This window comes from Piliocolobus tephrosceles, chromosome 20, assembly GCF_002776525.5.
Source record: "Piliocolobus tephrosceles isolate RC106 chromosome 20, ASM277652v3, whole genome shotgun sequence".
Classification (NCBI taxonomy): domain Eukaryota; kingdom Metazoa; phylum Chordata; class Mammalia; order Primates; family Cercopithecidae; genus Piliocolobus; species Piliocolobus tephrosceles.
The window spans coordinates 32,524,350-32,545,557 of NC_045453.1; the positions used below are offsets into that span (position 1 = coordinate 32,524,350).

The following is a 21,208-nucleotide window of genomic DNA, read 5'->3' on the forward strand; positions in this document are numbered from 1 at the left end:
TCATCGTCATCTGTCATAATTGTCATCTGTCGTCATTGTCATCTGTCACCATCATTGTCCTCTGTCACCATCATTGTCATCTGTCGTCGTCATTGTCAAAAACAACCCTTGGAAAGGGACGTGCTAACACACAGTATTTAGCTGCCTATAGATGCTCCCAGAGAGGCCGTCTCTCTAGTAGAACGTGTGTTTTGGGATGTGGGGTCACCTGCAGTTTGCTATGCCTGGGACAACCCCGAGGCCTCATCCAGCCCTACAGACCTGGGATCCTGCACTAGGGACGTTGTTCACCTCCACAACACCAGGTCAATGTTCAGAAGCTTGGCCATGAACAACACCCCTGTAAACAGGGTGTAGCCTAACACAGGGACATTAAATGTACTGGTTAAAAAATTTGCAAGCCAATGTTTAGAAATCAGGAGTGTTCACAGAAATCCAGATGTGCAATCTCTTTTCAGTTGTCAAAGTTCAGGCCCCCCGGATCCCTGCTGTCACACAGCCAGGGTCACTGGAGCTGAACAGAGTCTGTCCCTGTAGATGGGCCTGGCACTTTGGGTGCTGGAGTTTGCAATCCCTTTCATGAAGGTTAACAGCCTGGTCTTCGGAGCCAACCCCTGTGTTACTGACTTTTAATTTTCTGCTTTGGGCCTCAGTGTTTTGTGATAGAAGGAGTTAAAGCCTGAGGCCACCGTGAGGCAACATGGTTCTAGGTCTCCGGTGTCTACTGCAGAGCCCAAGGGGACCCGCTGTTTGATGCTTTGTGTCTGATGCTGTTTGTTCTCTTCCCACATTCTGCACCTCAGCACCTGAGGGAGCTGGCCCACTTCTGGGCGCAGTTGCTCTGTGTTGTGGATAATTCCATGACAGACAGATGTCATCTAATGGCCGACAAAGCCATATCCTTGAGTGGCAAATGCGTCATGTGAGTGCTGGAGCCTGGGCCCTGCTTCTCTCCTTGACCTTGGACAAGTTCAGGGAAACCTCACGGGGGCCCAGAACGCGATGTCCCGTGGGTGATGGTCTACACCTACAGGAGCCCCTGGGATCTCTTCAGTGGTGCTCACTGCTGTCCTGAAAAGTCAGGTGCTTTCTCTTCAAAAGTAAACCTCCCATGAACTTTGCTAGGGGTGGGCGAGAGGGTCATCAAAAAGCACAAGGGGCTGTCCTAGGTCACTCCTGGCATCCAGGTGGCAACATCCAGGACTGGAGTTGCTGCTTCCCCATGCCCCAACCATTATGAGTGTGGGTGGCAGGGGGTACATCTGAATATTGCAAATCTCAGGAGGAGGACACTGTCAATTATTTTGACCATTATTTTCCTTGATCCTTTGATTTGGCGACTTGGGTTGACTTTGGGCTTTTGTGTTTGGGGTGATTTTGCTTTTCCTGGTTTTGTTTGGATGGTGCTTGTCTATGTCCCCACCCAAATCTTATTTTGAATTGTAGCTCCCATAATTCCCACCTGTTGTGGGAGGGACTTGGTGGGAGATCATTGAATCATGGGGGCAGTTTCCCCAGTACTGTTCTCATGGTAGTGAATAAGCCTCATGAGATCTGATGGTTTTATAAGGGAAAACCCCTTTTGTTTCATTCTCATTCTCTCTTGTCCGCCACCATGTAAGATGTGCCTTTCGCCTTCTGTCATGATTGTGAGGTCTCCCCAGCTATGTGGAACAGTGAGTCCTTTAAACTTCTTTTTCTTTATAAATTACTCAGTCTCAGGTATGTCTTTATCAGCAGCATGAAAATGGCCTAATAATGAATGCCACACCGGCAACAGAGAATTCCCTACAAAGCCCAGAAGGATCTGGTGTTTTGACACAAATGGGAACAGGGTCCTGTTCAGCGCTTCTGTTGTGGGACAGGGGCTGAGTTCTGGCCTTCCCATGAGTGCACTAATTAAAAAGGAGAGTGACACTCAGGGATCATGTTCTGTGTGCACTCTATTATCTTATAACAGCCCCATGTTTTTGGATGAGAAAACAGAGCCCAGAGAGGTTAAGTCACTTTTCCAGGCCATAGAGCATAAAAATAGATCAAACCCAGTGGCAGGACTGGGTTTGATCTTCACCATAACACTCTACAGCCTAAACTCTAGAGCCAAACAGGAGATAAACATTTGTTCTGCTTCTGGAATGTTCTGGAATGTAGGTCTAGAACAGGACTGTCAAATTGCAGACTGCAGGTCAGATACTGCCCGTGTCTGTGTCTGCATGGCCGTGGAGCACTGCTCTAGTGGGCTGGTCCTGGGAGCCAGGAGACCACGGTGAGGTGCCTGCCTCCCTGAGCCCTGCACTTGTCTCCCCAACTGGTGGCTGCCCTTCACCACTGCCTGGGGCCTATGCTGATACCAGCTACTCCTGGGACGTGGGCTCTGGTCAACTACTGGGCACTGAGTGGAGGAACCTCATCTGGGAGTTGGTGAGCCACCTGACCCACAGCCAGCTGCCCAAGCTGAGACCAAGGTTGTGCTGGGTGTACGGGGGTGGAGTACAAGTGACCATGACTCTCCACGTCCATCTTTGGGCTGGCCACCCTTGAACTCCAGAATGTCTTCAGTGGGTGGTAACTGGCTGCAAAGTGTGCCCCCTGCCCCGGTAGCCCTCTCGAGGCAAGTGGCAGGGCAGAGATTTTCCTCCTGTTAAGTTCCTACATAACATTCTTGATTTTGCCTCTTAGCCTGGAAAACCAAAAATGTTTCTTGTCTGCATCTGAACAGAAAAGGTTTATCAGCCCCTGCTCTGGAAAATAAGTGAGGATTACACAGAAGGGTGTCAGTGGAACGTGCTTAGCAAAGAGGTACCAGTAAGCCGTGAACTTGTGGCGCTGTGGTTGAGCTTCAGGTATTTCCATTCCTAGCCCTGACCCCTGCTTTGGGGTTTGTACAGTGTAGGAGCCTCTGGTTGAGATTTCATTTGGTAAGAAGGAGCCTCTGCTTGTCCAGCCCCAAGGGATGGGTCCCCCAAATGCCGAGAACATGCAGAGCCAGTGTCTTCTTCCACTTTTTCAAAAATTGATTCAGCACTTGAGATGTTAACAGATGTGAAATTTCAGTTTTGACAAGATTCCAAGATACAACAGTGACTGCACACTCACATGAGATGCAGAGGGCGGTGTCAGAGGAGAGGGAAGATGGGGAGGAGGGAGGGAGAGAGGAGATGCTGAAAACCCTCTCCTGTCCTTAAAGCCATCAGGCAGGCCAAGGATGTGAAGGTTCAGTGTGTGGTGAGGATGGATGTGTTGGGGGAGACTCTGGAGGAGGGTTTTGGTGAGCCTAGCTGGTGTGGCGAGTCTCATGGCCATCAGGGTGAAGGGTGGGGAACCCAGAGTCTCACCTTGGGCAGGTGGAATGAGGGGACCTCAGAGGCTTACCCTTTACTCTGTGGCTTAAGGTAGTGGCACTGTGACCATTGACTCAGTCCTGGGAAATCCAGAGCTCCCTATCCAGTGCAGTAGTCACTAGCCCTGTGGCTGTTTGAAATAATTAAAATTTAAGCTTGTTTGTTACTCCAGCCACTTGTCCAGTGTTCAGTGGTCATGAGGGTCTAGTGGCCACCATACGGACAAGGAATAAATGTGTCTATCATCTCAGAAAGTGCTGCTGGGTAGTACTGAGGGTCAGGGCGGCTTCACATCTATTTTGGTGTGAAACAAGGAAAGATGTAGTTTGGGTTGGCCAGCCTTCCAGAGTTCTCCATACTAACAGAGACTGTAATAGCAACAAAGACCACATGGCCCAAGCTGGAAATACTTTCTACCTGACCCTTTGCAGGAAAGGCCTGACAAACCCTGATTTGGAGAATGGGTTTCCACTGGGGTGGGAAGCATTGTCAGGAGCTTGAGAGGCTGGAGAGGAGGCCCAGGCAGAAGTTCTGATAGCTCACACTGGGAGACAAGTGGATATTTCTGAGAAATTATTTGGAAGTAGAGTTCATGAGACTTGTCTGGGAATTAGATATAAGGGGTGGTTACTGGCTGGAGAGGACAAGAAAAGGGTGGCGTGGGGCATCTGGTCTGGCTGGACAGCTGGTGGGGCATGGAGCACTGAACCTGGTGAAAGTGGATGATATGGTGTGGCTGTGTCCCCACCCAAAATCTTGTCTTGAATTATAATTCCCACAATCCCCATAATCTCCACGTGTCAATGGGAGAGGCCAGGTGGAGGCAATTGAATCACAGGGGGAAGTTTTCCCCATGCTGTTCTCATGATACTGAGTGAGTTCTCACAAGATCTGATGGTTTTATAAAGGACTCTTCCCCCTTCACTTGGTACATCTTCTTCCTGTCGTATTGTGAAGAAGGTGCTTGCTTCCCTTTGCCTTCTGCTGTGTTTGTAAGTTTCCTGAGGCCTCCCCAGGCATGCTGAACTGTGAGTCAATTAAACCTCTTTTCTTTGTATGTTACCCAGTCTTGGGCAGTTATTTTTAGCAGCGTAAGAAGAGACTAATGCAGTAGGGATCTGGCTGGATTGGTGCCATGTCCACAGCTTCTAGAATAGTGCCTGGAACCCATGGTTGTTCAATAACATTTGCAAGATGGGTTGATGGTTGAATGAGTGAGAGGGAAGGGAAGGCTCAGGAGAATTTGTTGTGGGGATCAAGATTCAAGTTTGGATGTGATTGTTCTCCAGATGGAGATGCCAATGTGGCCAACTGGTAACATGGAAGTCTGGAGCTCAGAGAAATGGTCCAGGGTTGACAGAGAAATGGAATCAGTTCTGAAGCCAGAGGAGTGGATGAGAATGACCTGTGAGAGGGGTAGACTGGGAAGAGGACCTAGGCCTGCATCCTGGGGCAGGCCAGGTGGACATTCATATGCAGGAGGTGGGACCTGCCAGAGAGGCTGAGCAGAGGTGGCCAGGGCTCCAGGGGAGATCCAGGAGAGTGTGTGTCAGGAAGCCAGAGGGGAAAGTGTTGAAGATGGTGAATGGCTGAGTGGGGTGGCCCTGGCTCAGTGAGGGGCCAGGGCTTGCTGGGTGGAGATGCAGTGTTAAAGGTCATCTTTCATAAGTTTATTTTGCAAAGGAACAGATAATTGTAACTAAGCTGGGAGTGTAGACGAGGTCAAGATTGTTTGGTTTGGTTTTGGGTAGAATATTTTAGATCTTGCTGGGATCCTAAAAAGAAGGATAAGTCAGTGATGCAGGCCAAGGGGGACAACCTGTCAATAGCTCAGAGGGATGTGGAACTGACCCAAGTCAGTGCTTATCTAGTGAAGTTTTACATGGAGATCAGACATAGAAGATAGATCCAGATGATTGGCTGGGGCTGACCCAGGAGTGGGGACACTGACCCCAGGCTGCTCTGCCTCACTGGTAATGCTTCCTTTGGTGGTACCTCTTAGACCCTTGGAGCCCAGTTCAGATGCTGGCCACATTGTCCTGGAGGAGATGAGTCAGAGGAGTGCTGAGTAGCTCTAGACAAACCTTCCCTGCTGTGGTCTCGTGTTGGCCTTTCCATCCTTGTAGTGGGCAGGGTTGGGTATTTTATAGATATTTGTATAGATGAGGAGACTGAGACTCACTAAGCAAGGTGGAGACCAGGGTCACTCATCTGTAAATAGGTCAAACACATGGAGGAAGGAGGGGGATGCTGGATTCTGGTGTAACTGAGGTGAGGTGAGACATTTCCATGACATCTCTGTCTCCCAAAAGCAGGACTTTGGAAATGTCCTGGGTGACCAGTCCCCTGAGAGCATGACCCATTCACAAAGAAGCAATCTGGAACAAGAAGTCCTATAAACCCAAACAATCAAAGCAGGGTGTGGATGCAAGGACCACATTAAAGGGCTTCAGAATAATAGATGTGTGAATATCTGAAAAGAGGTTGGACCCCCAGGAGGAAACTTCCTGGGAGAAAACTAGGCCTGGGCTGGCTACTGAGAGTTCACCCCATGCCTGGTGGTCTTGGCCATGAGCTTGGCTGCCGAGGAAATGGGCTCTGAAGTGTGGTGTCCCAAGAATGAGGGTGTCCACTTGCCTGTGCTGATTTACACAAGACAGAAAACTCCACCAAGTTATAACTGGAGCCTACATAGAGAAAATGGGCATTTCTATGCTTACCTGTGACTTAACAAGGAACTCTCACAACTATTTTTACCTAGAAAGCACAAAATATTTACTTTGATGTTATTATCAGGACAAAACTTACTAAGTGAAACAACTAATCAGAGTTGTAGACTCTTAGACATTATAGGTTACAAGTCAGATGACATAATGACAGTCTCAGAGCATAGGAGTCTTAAACCCCTTTAAAGAAGTAACACTTTTGAGGACAGTTTAATAGTAATAAGAAAAATAAAATGAAAACAGCACTTTCTTGTGGGTATCCGTGCAGAACAAAAGAATATAGAGCCAACCGTAATTATGGTTGTTCTCAGCTCAGGCTAACTTCATGACACAGAGCTGAGTCTGCCCTCTGCAGTTGGAGTATGTGTTGTTGGGGGAGAACAACACATACTCCATCTCTGCTTTCAGAGATTTTGTTCTCCAGGCATTAGGAGGGCTGGCCCTTCTGAGATAAGGACTCCATTGTCATGAACTTAACGTAAGAAAGGGCTGGGAATTAGAGTTTAAAACGTCCAACATGGGCAATAAAGGAACAGAAACTAATGATAGCTAATGGGATACAAGGGGCATGCAATACTTCCATCTGGTGTTTAGCTGGAGGCTCTCTGTGGGCAGGAATTAGGCCTGTTTTAACACTCCCTCCCCCACCACTGTGTTTTCAGCACCACGGACAGTACCAGCAGCTCCTGGGTACCTCCAGAAACAGCAGCTGATAGATGAATGAACCCCACAGGAGCTAACACAGTGACCCAAGGACAAGCTCCAGCTCCACCAGGCTTTTCCCTCAGACATATAATGGGGAGAGTGTTTGTGTTGTCTTCATTGGGTAGTTGTAAAAACTGAATAAGATGATGTGTGCCAGGTGCCTTTCATGGGCCTTAGCACTCAAGAGTGTGCTGAGAGGGCAGGAAGTGAGGGAGTGCTGGTCCCAGGGAGACCACCTCTCTTGGATCAGAGGTAAGGAAGAACAGAGATATTGGGGACAGCAGTTTGCATTTGAGTCAGAAATCCAAGAGGAGCCCCGGTCCGATGACCTCAGTTTTACCTGTAAAGCTGCAGGTGAAGCTGTGTGGTAGGAGCAGCAAAGGTGGGAAGCTGGAGGTGGGGAAGGGACAGAAAGGGCTTGAGCAGTCATGCAGAGCACCTGCAGGAGGAAGCTCTTGGCCACGGGTCCTGCAGAGCAACAGTTCTTCCTGAAGTGGACTCCATGGGCTCTTCCTCCTGCAATACTAGGCGAGGGCAGGAGCAGACAAGTGGCAGCTTCATCCCCAGATGAAACTTTTCCAGAGAGTTGAAAGGAATCCAGGCAAAGAACTTAGGGACTTTTGGTCAGATTGTTGTTGAAATAATGGATGATGGAACCCAAGAGAAATAAGAAAGGGAAGGGTTGATGGGTTGAGGGAAAGCTGGGGATGAGCAGGCTGAGGGTGGTGGTGAAGGAGGTGGATGGAGTCTGAATGAGCAGCTAGGAAGGGAGGGATGAGGGTTCTGGGGTGGCCGAACCCTTTCTCCAAGTCGATCCTTCCTGCTGTCACTCCCACCCTAGGCTGGCATACCAGACATTAGCGCTGCCGCAAACAGACAAATAAGAATGAGAGCTGCTGGACGGGAGGGTTACACTGTATCATGGCCATTTCTTGCTTAAACTGAGAAACAATCCTGTGAGGGCCTGTTGGTAACACAATGCCATGCCTGAGTAAATGGAGTTTTGGAGAGATTTAGTAACTTAAGGTCCAAGAGTAAGTTCAGAGACCACTTGAGCCTGGGTGTGTCTGACTCCAAAATCTGGCATGGTGAACACTGCTCCTAGGTGAGGTGGGAACTATGGCATGCACCTCTCGTGGAACAAAGAATGGAATCCCTCATGCTATTGAAATGACTTCCCTCTCTGCATCCTCCTCTCTTTGCTTCTGATGGTTCTATTGAGAGTTGAACTTGTAGGAAGTCAAGTGCCTGTGTGAAGTGACTGCTCCGTATGCTCTTCACAATCCCATCCCACCAAACCCTCTTGCTTTGCTCTCTTACTTCCATTGCTGTCAGAGGAAACATGTTTTTGAACTCTCTGCTTTGCCTTTGAACCAGCCAAGATGCCATCTGCATCCAGTGGTGAAGAAGCAGACCCTGGCAGCCTCCTGCCCACCACCGATGAGCTCTCCCAAGCCTTAGCTGGGTCTGACTCCCTGGACAGTCCTCCCAGACCTCTGGAGAGATCTGTGGGCCAGCTCCCCAGCCCCCCACTGCTGCCCACTCCGCCACCCAAGGCAAGCTCCAAAACCACAAAAAATGTCACAGGTGGGTCCACATGCATCCTGTCCATCCTCTTTCCTTTCTCTGCCCCATCCATCCATCCATCCATCATACATTCATCCACCCATGCATCATCTGTCTATTTATTCACCCATTCACTCATCCATCCAGCTGTCCATCTGTCCGTCCATCCACCCATTCATCCATCCATACCTTCAGCCAGTCTTGATTGGTCACCCACTATGGACTAGTTCTCATCATTAGCTTCTGTGACTGGGGTTCAGGGCAGGCCCAGAGGAGTAGATCTTACCAAGGAAACTGTGGTTGTCAGGAGCAGACTGCCTAGTCTCCCTCAGGCAAACAGGGGAGTGTCTTTGCAGGAGTCAAAGAGGGCATCTTCTGGGACCTGAATGCAAGAGATGCAGCCAGTTCCCAGGACGGGACTTGGCTTTAGCTTGGCTTGGCTTTTCTTTTTCTTTTTTCTTTTCCTTTCCTTTCCCTTCTGTTCTGTTCTTTCTGGATGTTCATGTGTCTGTCTTTCTCTTTGTGCTTCTCTCTGAATCTCAGTCTCTTTCAGTCAGTCTCTCTCCCTTCCTCCTTCCCTGTCTCTGCTGGTCTCTGTTTTGCTGTTTCACTTTCCAGTAAGTTCTGTCCAGCAAGGCAGAGCCAGGAGTAAACAGCAGACATTGGTGGTCAGATAGGGGTGCACAGCTGGACAGAGGCCCCCACAGCAGACACTTATGTAGCTTTTGTCATACTGGCAGAATAATCCTAGCAAGTAGAGATAATTACTTTGCAAACTTAGGTATTTTTTGTCTGGAATTTACTGCTGCAAACAGGACTTTTTCCCTGTTCTCAGGGAAAAAGTAGGCTGTTTATCAAGAGATGATGACTTTTCAGAGTAAAACCTTGCATGCTGTCTTTGAAGGCTGTGAGTGTCACACATGACACATAGCAGAGTTGGACAATTTTGTTACAATCACCTAACCTCTGATTAACCACTATCAGTAATCGCCATTTGTTGGGTAGGCACCAGGTGCCACATTTGTGGTTGACAAAACAGGCTCAGGAAACTCCAGTAATTTGTCCCAGGTCCTGGAAATGATTGAAACTTTTGAACCCAGTTTTGGGCCCAAAGCTTGTTGCTACTACACGTGTGGCCAGGGGCTGGTGCCCTCCCCTCTGCAATCTCACCTAATCCTCATTGTGCTTCTTCCCAGCTTTCATGGAAGAGGAAACTGTCACCTTTTGGAAGAGGTGTCAGCTGCTGGGACAGGGAGAGCCTGGGCATGAGCTTGGGAGGGCTGGGTCCCAGCCCCTGGCTCTTTTCTGAGGACCTTACTGCCCCTTATGGGGTGAACGCTCAACCTGGAGGTGACTCTTGGGTGGAAAATGCTTTCAGTGGGGCATTTTCCTTGCACGCCTAACACGAATTAGGTATTCCAATCTAACTGATGATTCTCAACCAGACACTACAGAACCAGAGGAGGTGAGATGCATCCCACAGGGGGCCTCTTTAGCTGGTACTGCAGGATGTTCTGGATGGGATAGATGTGGGGCTGTGTGCCCTGTGGTTCCCCGAGTAGGGATGGTATGTGGGAAGATGTGCTGCTGGGTGGGTGGAGGGATGAGTGAGGGGGCGTCCCCTCCACCCCACCATCCTGAGACTTGGTCCTGGCTGTTCTCCCTGCTGGAACATTCTCCTTCCTGCTTTGCCTGGTCAGTACCTTTGCATGCTTGGGACCACAGCTCAAGCTGTCTCTCCTTCAGGGGAGCCAGCCCTGACCCCTGACCTCATAGCACCATGTGCCCCGTCTTCCAGCATTTACCGCATTGCCCCACCTTGTTTAGTGGGTTGAATGGTGTCCTCCCAAAATTCCCATCCACCTGGAACCTCAGAACATGACCTCGTTTGGAATAAGCGTCTCTCAACTGTCAGTAAGTTAAAGATCAAGCTGAGCTCATGCTGGATTAGGGTAGGCCCCGAATCTAACGACAGCGTCCATGTGAGAGGCAGAACAGGACACACAGGGGTGGGAGGGATGCATCCACAGAACACCAAGCATTTTCCAGGGAGAGAGGCCTGGGACAGCATTTCCCTCACAGCCTCAGAAGGAACTAACCCTGCCAGCCTCTCAATTTCAGGCTTCTGGTCTCCAAAACTGTGTGAATTGTTCTGTTGCTTTAGGCTGCCCAAGGAGCCATACATACCCTGTCTGTTGTATGGTTTGCCTCTCTCTAACCACCTGCCCCCCAGACAGTAGCCCCTGAGAACTGGCCACACCTTTGTGTTCACCATCAAATCCAAGTGCAGGCACAGTACAGGGCATACAGCAGGCACTCAGCAAGTGCAGATGACGGTTGCATGGAGGAATGAATGGTGAATGAATGCATGCATGTTCTGAACCCTGTCTGTCTGCTTTCTGCATCTCTGTAGATGAATCCAAATATTCAGTCTTTGTGTGATGTGGCCATATAAATTACAGTGCAAAGTTGGAGGCAAAACTGTGCTATGTTGCATTCTGTTATGGTCTTTGCGATAGCTCCCTTTTTCCTCCATTGAAACCTGAAACCATGGAAAGTCCATTCAATTAATCACCATTCACCTCATTTTATTCTGGCTAATGTATAATTTGTTCCTGGCCCTCAATAACTCAGTAACCCAGAGAGTTTCCTGCCTCTCCTAAGCTTGGGAAGGTCGAGCCTCAGAAGGCACAGGTCTTCACTCTGACTCCACACGCCCTAAATTCTGGCATTCTGTCCCAAGTCTGCGGACACTTCTGGCTTCCACACTGCCCTCAGTTGCAAGGATATCAAGGGATACTCTGACACTTATGCATTTCCAAGGGGACTGAATTGAGACTGGGAGGCGGAGGAGGGTGGTTCCAAGCTATGGGTCCTGGCCTGGCTTCTTACTGCAGAGACTGCATTTTGGTGACTGATTTAATTTTCTCAGTTCCTCTTTTTCCTTTTCCTTTGGGAAAAGGTTCATGTGCTTCAGCATGTGAACACTAGATGGCAGCAAAGAAGAAAGTTCCCTTACCTGGGCTTCCCTTGCTGCAGGAGGGACCGTGGCCCAACTGAGTCTCCACCCAAGGCAGGACCGCAGGTGTCTTAGTTCATCTGAGTTACTTATAAACCACAGAAACTTATTCCTCACTCTTCTGGAGCCTGGAAGTCCAAGACCAAGATGCTGGCAGATTTGGTGTCTCGAATGAGAGCTTGCTTCCTGGTTTATAGGCCAAATTCCTGGACTTTCTTGAAAAGTCTTCATCTCTGATCACCCTCTGAGTCACCACAGGCCCATTAAGGTGGGCGAGTTCTCTCCGTGTGCTGTGGTCCCCACCTTCCCCTCATGGAGAAATTGCAGGAGGTCCCTTGCATTCCCGGGTTTCACCTGCCTGGTCCCTGGAGGTGTGTTGACCCCTCTCGCTTTGACCTCTCCTTTACCTGTGCTGTCACCTGGTCCAGTTGGTGACACTCAACTCAGAGGGATGGGAGTCCCACAGCCTCTGCCAAGTGTAAGTGGAGCTGGGTGCGATGTGCTTATCTCAGCTCCCGCCTTCTCTTGGTGGCCTGCCCCGAGGTGACTTCTGAACCTCAGCTTCCTCATCTGTGAAATGGGAGTGACAAGGGGTCCCCTGCACGGGCTGGGTGGGGCGAGCCAGGCAAAGCTCTGTGGGGGCCGTGGGGTCAGTGCTGGTTGTCACATCTGGGATTGACAGTGGGGCAGAGACCCGGGTGGGATCCCAGCTCCACCAAGCTGAGCGAGAGCAGGCAAACCATGCTGCCTCAGGTTCCCTATTTGTACAACAGGGCTAGTGATTCCTTATGGGGCTGGGGTGAGGAGTAGAGGCAGTGATGGTTAGAGACAGGGCCGGGGGATGCTGAGTGTCACCTGCCTATGCTCAGGAGTTGGGCACTCCCCTGAGCAAGAGCAGCCTGGGGAGGCTGAGGCCAGTGGGGAGAGGACAGCGCAGTGTGCAGAAGCTGGGATGGGTCTCCCTGCAGCCCCTGCCCTGCCTGGCCACTTCTTGCATGGCTGGCTCCTTGTCATTGCTCAGGTCTCAGCAAAAAGGTCCCCTCTGCAGAGAAGCCTTGCCTGACCTCCCTCTCTCAAACCAGCCACCACCTCCCCCAGACCAGCCCAGTACTCTCAGTCCATCTGCGTGGTGCCTTCTTGCCCCCCTCCCCCTTCCTCTCTCCCAGCCCCTTTCTCTACCTCTCCTTCTATCTCCTTCTCTCTTCTACAGTCATTTGCTCTCTTTCTGTCTGCCTGGCCTCTGTCTGGCTCCACCAGTCTAGGGCAGGGCCTGGGCCATTTCCCTGTGGCCTGGCCTTGTCTGGCCAAGCAGGTGCTTGTGGAGAAAGTGAAATAACTAAAATCCTTCACGAGGTTTACAGTTTCCTTTTGGGTTTTGAGGAATACTTTTTATTGATGCTGGCCACATCCTATGATTATATTGAAAGAGTTTGTTTCTGGCTTTTAGATCTGCTTGTTTTCCTGGTGGGATTAAGGGGAGCTGGTGTTTGTATCAGTCCTGCCAGGATACTTTTGGAATGAGAGTTTGTGCTGAACACCTAAGAGCTGCTGGGCCTGTGCCGGCTGCTGGGCTCCTGAAAAGGAGCTGATGGCCTCATTTTACAGGCAGGGAGGCTAAGCCTTTGAGAGCTTCGGTGACTTTCCCAGAGTCTTGCACATTGGGAAGTGGTAGATCAAGACCAGAGGCCAAATCTGCAGAAGACAAAGCCCAGGCTCTCTGCTCTTCTGGGCACCTGACACCCCTCCTGGCCTGTAGCATATGCAGGAGACGGTCGGTGAAGGAAGGAGGGGGTGTCCCACTGTTTTAGACTTGATTGAGCAAGTCTGTTTAGAATCATCTTCAAAGTCATTTCATGTAAACAAGTGTTTATTGCACGTGTTTTAAGTGCCAGGCCTGGGGAAATTGTAGGAAGGAAGGTGGACACAGGCCTGCCCGGGAGCAAGAAACAGACCAGGCAACGTGATTCACTCCAAGTAAGAGGAAAGGTGTCAGGGCAGGCTCAGGTCCCAGGGGGCGGGTGACGGGGATCTGATCAAGGCCTCTCTAAGGAAATGATGTTCTAGCAGAGGAGCAGGGAAGCATTTCAGGCAGAAAGAACAGCCCATGCAAAGACTCAGATTGGAGGGAGTGTGGTGCCTTCGAAGACAGGAGAGAGATGTTCACATGCTGGAGGGAAGAGAGTGAGGTGGAGATGCGGCAGGGGAGCTGAGTGGGGCCACCCCCAGGGGCCTTGAGACTGGGCCATGAGTTCGAATCATGTCCTAAGGAAAATGGGAGGGCGATCCAATTCACCTTCTGGGGTGATGCTCCTGACAGAGATACAGGGAGAGGGTTGGAGCCCAGAAATGTGTTCCTTACTGTTCTGAGGGCTGGAAGTGCAAGCCCAAAGTGCTGCAACAGACGCTGCGGCGAGGGCAGAGCAGGCCATGGTGTTCGTCCAGGCTGAAGAGTGGCTGCACAGTTTCTTCCGGGTTTCCCAAGAACAAGAAGCAGCTTCAGGAAGCTGAATTCATAGCAGAGAAGCAGGAAGGAGGCTTTTCTAAGCCAGACTCCCTGCAGGGAGGATGCCGGTGCCGGTGCCTGCAGGGCTCAGCCCCCAGCAGGGTGTGCCCTACAGGTGGAGCAGAACTGGACAGAGATGCACCCTGGCCTCCAGCTTTGGGAGCAGGGATCCTGGTCCAGCATCTTGGCATTAGCTGGGGTTGCCTCCTGGAGGTGCAGGGGAGTGTCCTCTCCTAACACGGTCTCCAGTCTCAGCAAGACCCTTGGTCCCAGCTCCTGAAGACTAATGTTCTTGCTGCTTCCTCCCACACCCCAGGCCAAGCTGCACTTTTCCAAGCCTCCGGCATGAAGAGTGCTGACCCTCCCCTCCGGGGCCAGCTCTCCACACCCACGGGGTCTCCGCATCTCACCACGGTCCACCGGCCTCTTCCCCCAAGCCGCGTCATTGAGGAGCTGCACAGGGCACTGGCCACGAAGCACCGCCAGGACAGGTGAGGCCCTGCCCCGTGAGGGAGACCCGTGCCGCCAGAATTCCCGCCTGGCCAGCCTCAGGCTGTGCAGCTCGTGCTGTGCCCAGGGCCCTGGCTGGGTCTCCCGTTCTACAGTCACTGTCTTGAAATTCCTGATAACTTCTGAACAAGGAACCCACGTTTTCATTTTGTGCCTCGCTCTGCAAATTACATAGCTGACCTTGGTTCCCACATTCTGGGAGGGGTGCACAGTGAATGTGCACTGTGGGAACCTGGCCACAAAGTCCCCTGTGTGAGCCCCTCAGGACCCCGGGTGGGATGGGAGCTTGGCAGGAGAGAATGACTTAGCGAGAAGTGGCTGTTTCACTTTGTCCCAGGACGCTGAGGGCGTCATAGCTTTCACTGGGCAAGAGTGTAAGGCAACCTGTGCCTGCAGCTGACTCTTCTTTTGGATCACATGTGTCTCATGGACTGTGAAAGACCAGAGGCTACATCTGTGTAAGAAATAGTGAATTGTTAGAGGTAAAATAGGTAACGGGAGACAGGATGGTTTGGAGGAATATTAGACTGACAAAATGTCCTTCTCAGTTTTTCTTAAATCCTCTCCCTGAACATTGATTGCCCTGTGGTTTGGCAGGTTTTATTACTTGCATGTTCGAGCTTTTCAAAACAGCATGTTGTAAACAGCCATTTGCCTTGAACTCAAAGCCTCCTGCTCCTTCTGGTGAGTCCAGGATAAAAGCCGAGAGGCTGCGTGCATTTTGGTGCTGCCTCTGTGATATAAATTATAAGCTCCGAAGTCAGTCGTGCTGGATTTCTGGGTGAAGGGGGCAACCTGTAACCTGAACCATCTTTCTGGTTTAGTTTTCAAGGAAGGGAAAGTAAAGGGTCTCCAAAGAAGCGGGTGGATGTCCGTCTGTCGAGAACGTCCAGCGTGGAGCGGGGCAAGGAGAGGGAGGAGGCATGGAGCTTTGACGGGGCCTTGGAGAACAAGCGAACTGCCGCTAAGGAATCTGAGGAGAACAAGGAGAACCTGATCGTGAATTCTGAACTCAAGGACGACTTGCTTTTGTATCAGGATGAGGAGGCGCTGAACGACTCCATTATTTCTGGTGAGGAAAGGATGGCCCATTAAGTGTGGGGATCTCGGCCAGAGGTCTCGTGTCACCAGGGGGTCGGGGACAGAGCTCACGCCTGGGGGAGGAACAGGTCGAGGGGCTGCATCTGGGGAGAAACAGGAGGAGGCTGTGTCCTCTGGAAATGAGCCTCTCCCGAAACAAGCTGGGATGGGGGTGCACAGCTAGGCTTGGAGCAAGGAATTAGAAAATACCCCGGCAAAATTGTTTTGAGAGTTGCGTATTAGTTTTTATGTATACGTGAAAAAAAAAACAAAAACATGAAAGTAGCGTAGCAAGTGACTTTGAGAACGCCAGCCCTGAGGATGGTGTGGCGAACAGTACACAGGTGGTGTACAGATGCTCGGTGTTTACAAGTTATAGCAAAAACAAACAAACAAACAAAAAAACAAGTAAAGCAAGATGGGATGGAAGTGGAGGGAGACGGAGGGAGAGAGATTGCTCTATTGATCCCAAATGGCCGTCTCAGAAGTGGTGTGAATGGGACAGGCAGCGGATGCTTGTTTGGGAGCAGGTGCTCACTGGGTCCTGGGAAGCCAGCTCCGTATTTGTCCTCGTGGTGCGTTCTCTAGGTCAGAGTAATTGCTCCATCCTACCCTTGAGGATTCCGGGGCTCGGGACGATAGAGGCCTGCAGACCACCCTGCGAGGAAGGGAGAAGGAGGCTCAGGCTAGGAGGAGGAAGCGCTGAGGGGGTTTCCCTCCCAGCTGGTACCGGCTGTGCAGGGCCCTCTGGTCACTTCCAGGAGGGTCCCAGGGTGGCCGTGGTGTTTGGCCTGCAAGGGAAGAATCAGGAAGTGTTCACTGCTGTTCTTCCTGGAAGCATTCCATGGTGACTGTTGTGGGCGCGGGCAGAACTCCGGCCATGTCTTCCTGGGTGTCTGTGGCGAGTGGGAAAGGGCAGCCGACGTCAGTGCTGACCCTGGCTGGTACTGAAGGCATGCGGTTGGTACTGTGATGGGTGGACAGACCGACAGCCCAGGGCTCCATAGCTTCCCCCTTCCTGCTGCTTCGGAGCCTTTCTACCAGGTCCGAGGAAGCAATTCTGAATATGTGACTGCAAAACATGAAAGGGTGGGGGGGTGCTGTTACCCCAGTGTTTGGAGGACGCTGACTTCCACCGTGGGACCAGTGTCTTTGTGGCAGAAACTTGGGACTGGTCACTGGCCTGAGGGCACCAATGTCTCTGAAGAGGCTGGAGCCTGTGGTGTTCCCCAAACCCGTTAGACCCTGGAATCCTTGCCCTTAAACACCTGTGAGCCTCCAGCAGAAGGGTGCTATGTGGGTGCACTTCGGAGAAGAGCTGGTGTTGGGATGGTCAAGGGCTAGAGCAGGGTCCCTCGGCACTAGTGGCGTGAGGCCAGGTGATTCTCTGCTTGGCAGGGGGCTGTCCTGGACAGACTAGGATATTCTGCAGCATCCCTGGCCTCTCCACACTGGATGCCCCCAGTGGAGACAACCTAAAACATCTCCAGACTTGGCCAGATGTCCCTGAGGAGCAGAATCACCCCCAGTTGAGAATCACTGGCATAGTCTGTGCCCCTTGTTTGGGGGTGCCCTTCCATAAGGCCCTTACCCACTCCAGGACACGATGCTTTCATTGGCGAGAAGGAGATGGGAACTGCTTCCTCTTGACATTGACAACGTCAACAGCCAGGGCCCTTTACCAGGTGCTTCTTGTGTCTGGGATGCTGGTCTAAGGTTATGACAAGACAGGAGCCCCATGAGGCTGATGACATCATAATCCTTATTTTATAGATGTGTAAACTGAGGCATAGGGAGGCCATGTAACTGGCTATGGCCATGCAGCTCATTGGTGCCAGGCTGAGACTTGAACCCAGGCTGCCAGCTCTAACTTTCTGCTCTGTGCTAGACCCTCTCTGAGGATGAGTGGATTAATCCACATCAGCCCTTGGCACAGGGCCTGGCTCAAGCCGGGTGCACCTCAGAGAGCACTTCTTCCTGTCCTCACCATCCACATGGGGGGGAGAGCTCCTGGCCCAGAAGGGTATCGCAGCTTAACTTTCCTTCAGGGCATCATTAGGCCATCCAGATGCAGTGTCCTCATGCCTGGCATGAAAGGATTAAAGGTATAATGCAGTCATTTTATTTAAACACAGAAGAGGATGGGAATCTGCGTTTCACCTCTCGGGAGCCTCAGGCCTGGCCCGGATGTGCCCTCAAAACACTTTGTGGCAGCGCGGTTGAGACGCAGAGTTTCTGCACTGGAACTGGCATCAAAGCACATCTAGCAGTACCCTTGGCTCCCGCCTCTGTCCCTCCTGCCCAGCGCCCTGCTCCTCTGAGTGCTGTGCACAGGGACGCCTCCTGCTCAGTCAAAGTGGCCTGGTCATGGCCAGCTGTGTTGGCCTCTTGTGGCTGTCATAACACCTTATCACCTGCTGGGTGGCTTCTGACCACAAAATTTTCTCTCTTGCAGTTCTGGAAGCTAGAAATACAAAATCAAAGTGTAGGTAGGGTTGTGCTCCCTGTGAGTGCTCCAAGCAGGAGCCACTCTCTTCCAGTTTCTGGTGGTTCCTGCATTCCTTGGCCTGAAACTCCCAGCCCTTCCTCCGTGGGCATGTGACTGCTGCCTCCTCCCTCCTTCCTCTCCCCTTCGTGTAAGGATAGTAGTCATTGCAGGCAGGGCCCGTCTGGATAATCCTGGATGATCTCCTCATCTAGAGATTAACTTAATTACTTCTGCAAAGATCCACTTTCCAAATAAGGTCACTTTCACAGGTTCTGGGGATTTGGACTTGGGCACATCTTTTAGAGAACCCCCTTTGAACCCCTGGATTCCACTCCTCTTGGTTAACTCGTTCCTCTTCTCATTGAGCCAGAGCTAGGCTCCGGGCTTTGACCCACAAATCCCCCTCCATCCCCGGGATCTCTGCGGCTGGGCCAGTCCATGGCCTCCAACAGAATGTGCTGTGAAACTTGGACTTGGCCCTGGGCCAAGTCCCTGTCCCTGCCCCATTTCCTTGTTGTCAGATCAAAGTCCCTCATTGTTGGCTTCTATGACAACACTGAACCTTCCTTCCTGGCTGGGACACAGTTGCAGATTCACACTAATTCTTGTCATTCTCTATTCTCTGTCTCTCTGCTACCCATCAATGACTTATTGTTGACTGTCTAGTTTTGTCGGTGTGGGGGATCATGCTGGTGTCTGTCTGTGCCCTATGGTGTGCCCATCATCCCATCCCACGACACCTGGTTCTAAGCATCAGTGAGCACCTGTTGGATGTGTGGCTTTAGACACATCTGTGACCCTGATGAATCTCTGGTTTGTCCCTCCAGCTGACGGCTGGCCCCTGAGCCCTAGGGTGTCTCTGTGGACTGTGTGCATCCACGTGGGGGCTGGTGCGCATTGCTCAGCTTACATCTCCAGATTGCGGTTCCCCTCTCTACCCCGGACTGGGACTCTCCCTCATTTCACTCAATACATCTAAGCCTCCTGCGAAGCTTTTGGCATTGTGCTGATGTCCAGATGACCTTGAAGTCTTTTCTGCTCCCCTTGGAGCAGTTCTGGGGTCCGGCCAAACCCCTCTTCTCCGGCAATGGTTCGCTGTGCTCTCCTGCCTGGACTTGGCCTCCCGGCAGTCTCTCTGTGCCACCGTTGCCCCATCTCCAGTTCATTCTCCACACAGGTGGCCACAGGACCAGGGTCCCATGGAAGTTGGATAATGTCACCTCTTGCTCAGATCCCTCCAGTGGCTCCCTGAGGTATTGATACCACATCCTCCCTAGTGCCTGCAGCCCCACCCCATGTGGCCTGCCTCCCTCTCCCGGCTCACCTCTCCCTTGGACCCAGCCCATGGGCCTCCTTGATAGCCCTCACACCCCAACCACAGCCCGAGACTCTTGCTGCCCCCGGAGGTGTGCATGGCTCCACCGTGTTTAAAACATCGCCCTGTGCAGGAAGCCACCTGGCCACTGTGTGGCAACACATGGCCCCTTCTTCTCACCCAACCTCATTTTCCCTATGGCAGTGTCCCTGACCCCAATACCATTGGCTTTGCCCATGCAGCCTCTCTGCCAGCACGTGGGCTCCGAGGGACCAAGCCTGTGTCTCTGTAGTTCTTACTGTGTGCACAGCTCATGAGTGCTAAGTGCAAAATAAGTATCAGTTAAATGAATGAGCAGAATGGGCCAATGGGGGATTAGAGGAGCCAGTGCCTGTAAAGTACTAACAGGTGCCTGTAAAGTACTAAAGTACTAACTGAGCCTCTTGTTATTTGTGCTTGAAACCTGGTGTCCACAGGTGAACGTGGAGTTTGAGCTGGGGTCTGAGAGGGGGGAAGGTAGCACTCATTGTAGAAACTCATCCTGGAAACTGCTGTCGTGAGCGTGGCCCAGGCCCAACGCTGTGGTGCACTGTATGACATGTTACGTGGGGTGTCATCTGCAAACCCTGGGTGAGGCCCCCTTTCCTCCATGGGCCTTTTGTGGGCCAACGTCAGGGTTCCTGTCTGACCCTGAGAAACTCCTTGTTGAGGGCTGGGCCCATCGCACAGACTGGCAGGTATGTCCGGGGTACAGCCTCCAGCCATTTGCAAATTGAGGCGTCTGTGTGCTGGTTCCAGGATACACAGTCTAGGGTCCCTGAAGCCCTGAAATCAAGTGCAGAAGGCAGTGCTTTGCTTTTGTCACATTCTCAGCTGTGTCCCCAGCGCTCCAGAAGTGATAAATCTCTGAGATAAAATGCTGTGGGAGAATTCAATATTGGTCATAGAGAAAGTCTATAAATGTTGCTTTTTTTGGGGAAAATTACTCACAGTAGGAAAGGCCTGTAAGAGTGTTTTGCTTGGCCCGGTGCAGACCATGGTGAAAAGTGGTTGTTATTTGCTTCTGTCTGCAGTGTGTTGAGTTCAGACCCCATTCCCACCGTCTCGCCTGCTACATTATTTTCAGATCTCCATGGTGTGGAAGCAGAAAAGCACCAGGCAGTAAATAACTCAATTATTAATCACAACAACTACTATTTTATTCATTTATTTATCCATTTATTCTCTCTCCCTCTCCCTCTCTCCCTCTCTCCTGTTGCTGGAGCCTTGGCAGACATTGTCTTACCCCATGTGAAAAAGAAAATTTTTGTTATCAATCATTTTTGTGCACTTCAATTCTCTATTAGAATGGAGAATGCATCTGCATCAGGATTTAATTTTTGGAAATGGTGGAGACCCTATCAGAGGCAGGCACACCCCCTGCAAACATGCCCATGTGCCCGCACACAGGCTTACATGCGGGGTGCCTTCGTGGGTGTGCCTGGTCAGTGGTGGGTGAGCAGGGCCTTGCGCACATTCTCCAGTCATCAAAAGTGAATTTTATGAGACACAGTCTTTGTGTTGTCACTGCCCCAAGATTTAAGTTTTAAAACCTGTCAAGAAAAAGATGTTTGCGTTTTGTTTTTTCTCTGTGCTGAACCGAAGAGTCATGACCACACCTGTCTGGTTTGTCACAGTGTGCCGGCTCTGGGCCCAGTAGGAACACGTGATGAGGGGCAGCGAGGGACTGAGGGGCTGCTGTGGGAATCAGAACTGCAAGGGAAGAACCTGCTGATGCAAGAAAGCTGACTTCTCCAGAGCCCCCAGCTGCCTGCGCTGCTCCTCCTGCAGACAGCTTCTCCCAGGTGTTCAAGACAGCAAGGCTGCAGGCTGGGACTCACCACTGTTCTCAGCTGAGCCCATGTAAGGAGGGAGCAGGCCCTCCACTTCATCCATGCTGGAGTCTTAGTCCCTTT

General features: G+C 51.3%; 1 protein-coding gene across 6 annotated transcripts in view; it reads left to right on the plus strand.

Moving 5' to 3' along the window:
* PHACTR3 (phosphatase and actin regulator 3) overlaps nucleotides 1–21,208 on the plus strand; it is a 275,267-nt gene that overhangs the window by 186,214 nt on the left and 67,845 nt on the right. For 5 of the 6 annotated variants that reach the window (XM_023231975.2, XM_023231974.3, XM_023231978.2 and 2 more), the window contains exons 5-7: nucleotides 8,150–8,359; nucleotides 14,177–14,351; nucleotides 15,195–15,442. In XM_023231975.2, coding sequence (XP_023087743.2) covers nucleotides 8,150–8,359; nucleotides 14,177–14,351; nucleotides 15,195–15,442 — 633 coding nt within the window. The remainder of the gene's footprint in view (nucleotides 1–8,149; nucleotides 8,360–14,176; nucleotides 14,352–15,194; nucleotides 15,443–21,208) is intronic. The other variant, XM_023231979.2, reaches the window with a different exon arrangement.